The 7,802-nt window shown below is 38.7% G+C and overlaps 1 protein-coding gene across 1 annotated transcript in view; it reads left to right on the plus strand.

The window, feature by feature from the left end:
* The window catches only part of LOC126262316 (venom dipeptidyl peptidase 4-like), a 315,546-nt gene extending 308,419 nt beyond the window's left edge, over window positions 1-7,127 (plus strand). Inside the window, exon 16 of the mRNA XM_049958868.1 lies at window positions 5,492-7,127. Within this exon, the coding sequence (XP_049814825.1) occupies window positions 5,492-5,635 (144 nt within the window). The 3' untranslated portion in view covers window positions 5,636-7,127. The remainder of the gene's footprint in view (window positions 1-5,491) is intronic.
* The last annotated feature ends 675 nt before the right edge of the window (window positions 7,128-7,802 follow it).

The following is a 7,802-nucleotide window of genomic DNA, read 5'->3' on the forward strand; positions in this document are numbered from 1 at the left end:
TTCAAAGCTTATTACAAGAGTTTGAATATAACTGTAGTCATGATAATGGTCGTGGTAGGAATGGTAATGTTTTTGTCCTGATCCAAGGCTACAGAGAAGTATGAATCATGATCACGGGTGATGTAATTTGCGATATGATAGATTTGGAAATGATAGGTTGAGGCATCGGCATAAAAGTTCCAATTGCAGTGAGAGTGGCTGTTTTAGGAGAGGTAGCGACTGTTGGAAAAGTAGGTGCTTTGATCACGATCGTTGTAGTATGGTAAAGGGTGAAGGTGGTCTGTAGAAAAATAGTCTGGTGTGTACATCGTGGAGCTACCATCATCTGATGCGCTGAATAATGTATTTGTGGAGTGCCCACAGCCATATGGTTAACAACTGCTGTCTGCTGCCAAATCAGATACTGAAAATATAACAAACAATAGCTATGAACAATTGAATATACTTAGTTTTGAAGATGTGGGTGAACTTTTGCTTAGTGAAAGACAGGAAACTGTTAATTCGTTGGTGGGTACTGTTTTTCACATAGATATTAATGAAGATATTTTGTCTTGTGTTTTCGAAAAAGGTAGCGAGGCTACTGAGTCAAATGAGGTAACATTTCAGAGGTGTAAAGATGTAGGTTCATGACCTACTCTTGTTTTACAGTGGACTAAAGTGAAAGGAGCAATTATTGTAAAAAGTGTAGAGTTGAAGAGACAAGTGGGCACTGAACTTCTTCGTCAAGGTAATAGATTTTCCGTGAGTTTTGTGATGGTGCCAAGAGTGGGGATAGTTGTGATTTAAGTGGTTGATTCTTTGTCCAAATACAAAGGAGAGATGACTTGGCTTGCGCTGAAGGTTTTCTGAAGTTTAATAAGTCGGCATTGAAGTTGAGTGTGTGATTAGGGACAAGGGTTGAACCACTGTCTGGAATTTCTTACCAAATATATGTTGTGTTATTTGAGTCAAAACCTGTTCTGAATAAAAACAGTGCTCATGTAATTGCCAATGAAGTGTATATACGTTCCAAGAAATATGAAATCTGGTTGACTGTGCTGAGGAAGCAGATCAAATAGTGAAAGTAAGTTTGTTTGGTGTACTGTGACGTTGTTCTTCAGTATTTTTGGACATCCAGGAACAATTAAGGGTTTTCCATAGTTGTTCAGCGTTAAGGAATATAAGAGGTCCTTTGTCAAGCCATATCCTATCTCATCCATTTATAACTGAAGAGCTGAGTCTGATATTGAAAAAAAAAGTTACAGCAAGGGGTTACTAAACCATCTGTGAGCTCCTACAGTAATCTGTTGTTAGTAATATCTATGAAGAGAGATGGCATTCGATTGGAGTTAATTTAATTCAAATATTGAACTGTTGAAAAAATTTCATATCAAGGTCCTGTATTCTATTGACTTAAAACTCCTTCTGGCAGACTACACTGCGCCCTTCATGTCGAAAGTTCAGAAAATTCGGATGTTACGGCTCTTCATAGCAATTTAGCAAGTTCCCTTTCAGATTAAATGTCGGTTGGACTGTATCCATCTGATGTTTTAATAGCATTATTCCAGCTAAATTAAGGGGGAGGTTAACCACCAATGTTGACAATGTGTTGACTGCAGAAGAGAGTACAGAAAAGGATAATGAGGTTTTGGCTAGGTCATTGAGCATTTTCAAAGAGTGTGATGTCACGTTTAATGTAGAAAACTCAGAATTTGATAGACACCAGATGAAATTTCTTGGACATACTGTGACTGCATGAGGAATTCTACTTGATAAATCATAAGAGAAAGGAAACGGATTAGAGCATTTTTGAGTTTCATTAGTTTTTATAAATGGTTTATGTGTGTATATATTTTAGCTAAACCACGACTGCATACATTTACACGGAAGAAATTCCTTAGGATTGGGATGCCCCAGCACTAGCAGAATTTGAGTGTGTGAAACAGGCTCTTTCGGGAGCACCTCTTCTGTCACATCTAAACTTAAGTAAAGATTTTTGCCATGAAAAAATATTGTAAATGGCTAAAATATAACTGTAGAATTGAAACAGCTAAAAATCCGCTGCAAAATGTTAATCAACAGCACCATCTACAAGATCCTAAATAGTCTAAATAACTCTAAATAAAATAGCAACTACATAATTGAATGAGATATATAATAAATGTGTTCAACTATTTATAATTTATAAGTTATATGGGAAAAAACTTCTGCTTCATCGTCTATAAGTCATCAGTCATCACAAGGGGTGGGGAAAGATGGTTTGGCGTGGGGGTGCGAGTGGGCGGGGGGGGGGGGGGGAGGGTGGGAGCACGAGTTTCACTAAGTTCACTGTTTCAGTCAAAAAATCTTGATTTTTCCTGAATTACACTTCATATTATTTCATATCATTATCAATATCTGAATTAAGCCCACTGATTTCCAGATATGCTCTCCCTCACTGGTATCTTCTTGTGGGATATGAAGCACACAAAAATCTCTACCTCCTCTCCAACCATTAACATTCATATATAATGCAGCAGTTCCAAAATATGGAAATATAGGTCCAAAATGACACAAATCAAAATAAAATAAATAACATAACACTTAAGAAGAAACATACATTGGTGGTACAAATCAGTGTACTTCCAAATTACAGCAAAAGAGCAACATCGGCATTACGAAATTAAAAAAAGACCTATTAGATCAATTTCGCAAAACATAAATAATAATCTCCTACTCATCAGATCGTACAGATTTTAATGTTTTCCGAAGTGAAAGATAACTTTTCATTGTATCCATGACGTCAAATGAAAAATGTTTAGCGATAAACTGTTGTCACCAAATCCTTCTAACTTCTCACAAAGTTTCACTATAAATGATACTCTGCATTCGAATTAAACACAAATAACCTGCTGTCTCTACTAAGTACAAATATCAACCTCAATTATGGCATCATTGAGCTGTAGCTCTCTTTTACCGTACCATGAATATAAGTGCAAAGACTAAAATTGCAGTTTTGGAAACTAGTTTGAAAGTAGTGAAAAAGAATTTTGGCCATTAGCTCATCAGAAGGATCAAAAAGAAAAGTGTGTGTGTGTGTGTGTGTGTGTGTGTGTGTGTGTGTGTGTGTGTCTGAGAGAGAGAGAGAGAGAGAGAGAGAGAGAGAGAAACATCTTAGACCACTGTCATAGGTAGTCATAAACAAGCCCTAATATTTTAGTGATATGCAGAATGTGATATTCAATGCCGGAAGAAAAAGTTTTTAATGCTATTTGACCCAGAAAACATCTACAAGGTAATCAGACAGCACACCATTTTATAAATCCTGCAGAACAGAGACAGAAAAGGGCCTGCATATCTCAAGCCATTATGTAATGCATGAACGAACGATTTTGTGAAACCAAAAGGTTGCATGAATATGTGTTAGCCTTTCGCAGCAGGGCAATATGCAAGTTTATCCGGTTATGTACTCTGAAATTCAGAATGCAGAAAATAGTTAACTAGCTGAAAGACTATTTAATAGAAGCATGAAATTTTATGACCCGTACAATGATAGCTGTCCAATGAATCAGTGTGATCTCGGGTCTCATATGAGCTTCTCCATGATGCACTCAATAGAAATATCACCAAAAACCGATCAACTATCTCAAAGGGATGTCCTTATGGATCAAGTAAACCAAAATATTTTTTATATACTAAGATGGTATCTGTTCTTTCGAACATGTCCGAAAGAACAGATACCATCTTAGTATATACAGGGTGTCCCAGCTATCTTGTCTACCCAAAATATCTCTGGAGCAATAAAAGCTATTGGAAAACGACTTTCACCGGTATCAATGTAGGGCTGGGGCCCATGAATGTACATATTTGGAAACATTCTAAAACGAAAGCATATGTGTTTTTTAACGCAAACTTACGTTTTTTTAAATGGACCTCCTATATTTTTTCTTCAGCAATCCATAGCATGACAAAGCACATACACAATGGAGTTGATTTGTTACATTAGTATGTTCAACTGTTCTTGAGTAAACGTGATAGTTTTACCAGAGATCACGCTTACGTATTCCCTCGCAAACTTCCATTTTACGGCCTACTGCTATCCGTTGTGCAACAGATAAATATGGCCAAGTTATTTATTAATACTCGTATTTATTCAACTATCATAAGTGTGCAGATCCGGTAATTCAGTTCATCTAAACATCAAAGGTTTTTCTTTCACATACATCCAGATTTTCTTTCACATACATCCAGATATATCTTAGAAGAAAGATTAAGAAAAGGCAAACCTACGTTTCTAGCATTTGTAGACTTAGAGAAAGCTTTTGACAACGTTAACTGGAATACTCTCTTTCCTTTTCTGAAGGTGGCAGGGGTAAAATACAGGGAGCGAAAGGCTATTTACAATTTGTACAGAAACCAGATGGCAGTTATAAGAATCGAGGGGCATGAAAGGGAAGCAGTGGTTGGGAAAGGAGTGAGATAGGGTTGTAGCCTCTCCCCGATGTTATTCAATCTGTATATTGAGCAAGCAGTAAAGGAAACAAAAGAAAAATTCGGAGTAGGTATTAAAATTCATGGAGAAGAAGTAAAAACTTTGAGGTTTGCCGATGACATTGTAATTCTGTCAGAGACAGCAAAGGACTTGGAAGAGCAGTTGAACGGAATGGACAGTGTCTTGAAAGGAGGATATAAGATGAACATCAACAAAAGCAAAACGAGGATAATGGAATGTAGTCAAATTAAATCGGGTGATGCTGAGGGGATTAGATTAGGAAATGAGACACTTAAAGTAGTAAAGGAGTTTTGCTATTTAGGGAGCAAAATAACTAATGATGGTCGAAGTAGAGAGGATATAAAATGTAGACTGGCAATGGCAAGGAAATCGTTTCTGAAGAAGAGAAATTTGTTAACATCGAGTATAGATTTAAGTATCAGGAAGTCGTTTCTGAAAGTATTTGTATGGAGTGTAGCCATGTATGGAAGTGAAACATGGACGATAAATAGTTTGGACAAGAAGAGAATAGAAGCTTTCGAAATGTGGTGCTACAGAAGAATGCTGGAGATAAGGTGGGTAGATCACGTAACTAATGAGGAGGTATTGAATAGGATTGGGGAGAAGAGAAGTTTGTGGCTCAACTTGACTAGAAGAAGGGATCGGTTGGTAGGACATGTTTTGAGGCATCAAGGGATCACAAATTTAGCATTGGAGGGCAGCGTGGAGGGTAAAAATCGTAGAGGGAGACCAAGAGATGAATACACTAAGCAGATTGAGAAGGATGTAGGTTGCAGTAGGTACTGGGAGATGAAGCAGCTTGCACAGGATAGAGTAGCATGGAGAGCTGCATCAAACCAGTCTCAGGACTGAAGACCACAACAACAACAACAACATCCAGATACCGACTTCCCACCTTCCATATTAATAGATACCTCATTTTTGTCGTCACTTTTGTCACGAGCACCGATCCCAGCCATATCTTTCACCGACAGTACCTTTCACTTGCTACTTACCGCTTGTTTGTTTTACTGTTTACAGATTTACCCTGACGAGTATCACTGGCTTCTGAGCCGGAAGCATCACCTGTACAGCACCATGGACCAGTTCTTCCGAGAGTGCTTCGACAGATCTTATCTTCTGATCGATATTTTACGAGAAATGGTCGCTTCGCAGCATCAGTGATTCGTATTTATCTATTAATTCGGAATAAAATTACTGGCGAATCTGATAACAAGGAAAGGAAAGCGTGACATTAAGAAGAAAAAAATATTTCCTTCTAAGGAGTACGTGCCACTTGGCGGCGGTATTAGGTCGTGTCCAGTGTATCTTCACAGGAAAGAGGCAACGGCTGCAGCAGCCCGCATCACACTGCTTTCCCGAAGCGTCTCAGCCCCTTGCCTCCTAAATCCAGTTTCATTAGAGAACCGTGTGAAAAGAGGCAAGAGGACTATTTATAATGCTAACTTGGGACACTCCCATCAATCCAAATTCAGAACATTTCAGTTGTAATTGCTTTGCCACCCGGAAAAAAATTTCTAAGGTTGCGGGCATAACTGCCCACTATGGAAAAAAACATCAACTATGTTTGTGTGTAAGGACAAGAATTAGCTTTAATGGATCGGTTTTATTGAGAAAATGTGCTATCTCTTATCACGTAAAGAATCCAACGCTTGCGAGGACTGCTGTAGTGTCTGAAGGAAAATGCGCACCCTCTTGGTCGTTGGCCACTATGAGTTATACTCAAGTAATTAGCTCTTAATGTTGTGATTCTTCAGTTTCTCCCGACGTATTTGTTGCTCGAACAGTACACCCGTGGACTGTTGTCTGTCGCTGAGACAAAAAAACCTCTTAATCATTTCTGGGTGTACTGTGTGACGAAACGCTCCAAGTTAAAGCCACGTGCGGACCGGAACATGTCGGACTGAGACATTTGTCTTTCGTGGCATTCTCCTGCCGTTTGAGGTGTACAGAGTGCAGTTCTGACCGACCGAATCACTGATGGCTCGGCTGCACAATTTCAAGCATCGATCCACATACAGCTTAACTTGTCACAGATATTTCACTGTATCTTTGTTACGGAAGTTGTATTGTCAATCTATCTAGTCTGCAATTACGTACCGTAAACAGTAATTTTCCACCATCGTACTGTATGTGGCTACAGTTGCTGGTATCCTCCAAATGTGCAAGTAGCGGTGGAAGCATTTTATGAATGGTTCTTCCAAATGATCCCGTATGTCCGTCACTCCAATTTCCTTATCGACGTTAATTCACTTTTCCAGTAATACAAAATCATAAATATCACTTCAAAGTGCCCAATCACGACAAAAAAAGTGCTCTGCTTCAGCTGAACCGTTTCTGTTCAGATGCGTTCTCAACAATCTCATCTGACAGGAGATTGCTGAGATTTTTCTCCGACGTTTCATCCAATGCACTCCATTTCCTGTATTATGCTTGCTGGAACCGGCCAACAATTGTGAAATAACCCAGCACTTCGCTCATTCATGATAAAGCACGCCACGTGCAACTAAACTGACTTCTCTCGATTATTTACGGTGCAGTCACGAACAATAAATTAAAATTGCTATGGTAATACAAGAAAAATATCATATGTCATGTAATTATTCTTCTTCACAAGTAAGCATATATGTTTTAATAAACTGTGTTTTCTCCAAAATTTGTTGTCGATTTATTTCTGTTTAACGCACAGATCCCTGAATTGTTTCCAACAGAAATGCAGTTTTCTGCGCAATCCAGTGTTACCCCAAAAACATTCTGATTGTGGCGTATGTGCTTTTCGCAGTTATTGCAAAACGTTCGAAATAATGTGTTACCACACCGGAATCCTAATCAGGGAAAACTGAGGCAACTTGACAAACGAGGCAAGATGATTAATCACCTGAATCGACCAGTCAACAAAGGTCAGAAAAGTTCGACTGGGGGAGAAAAAATTCGTGCAGTTACAAATTTTTATACAGTGTAGGAGCGAATACCATGAACAACATGCAAAATAGTTCCTTTAAACACTCTCGAACACCTCCCCACTTCAGGTAAAGACAAATGTTAATTTTATACCATTAACACTCTCAGTACCGGCCCTATACTTGTCCATATCAGCATGTCCGTAGAATCCAGGCGTGAACACCGCGTTATAATAGTTAGCTTGCCACCACACACTACACACAAGCTGCAACCACTAGATCCACTAGATAGGAGCTTCATGGGCCCCCTTAAGAATCATTATAGTGACTACATAAGGCAATGGATGCTGCACAATAATAGGCCTCTTGGACCATACGATATTGCTGAGCTACTTGGGAATGCATTCCTGAAATGTCAAACCGGTGAAATA

This window comes from Schistocerca nitens, chromosome 6 (genome assembly GCF_023898315.1).
Source record: "Schistocerca nitens isolate TAMUIC-IGC-003100 chromosome 6, iqSchNite1.1, whole genome shotgun sequence".
Lineage (NCBI taxonomy): Eukaryota > Metazoa > Arthropoda > Insecta > Orthoptera > Acrididae > Schistocerca > Schistocerca nitens.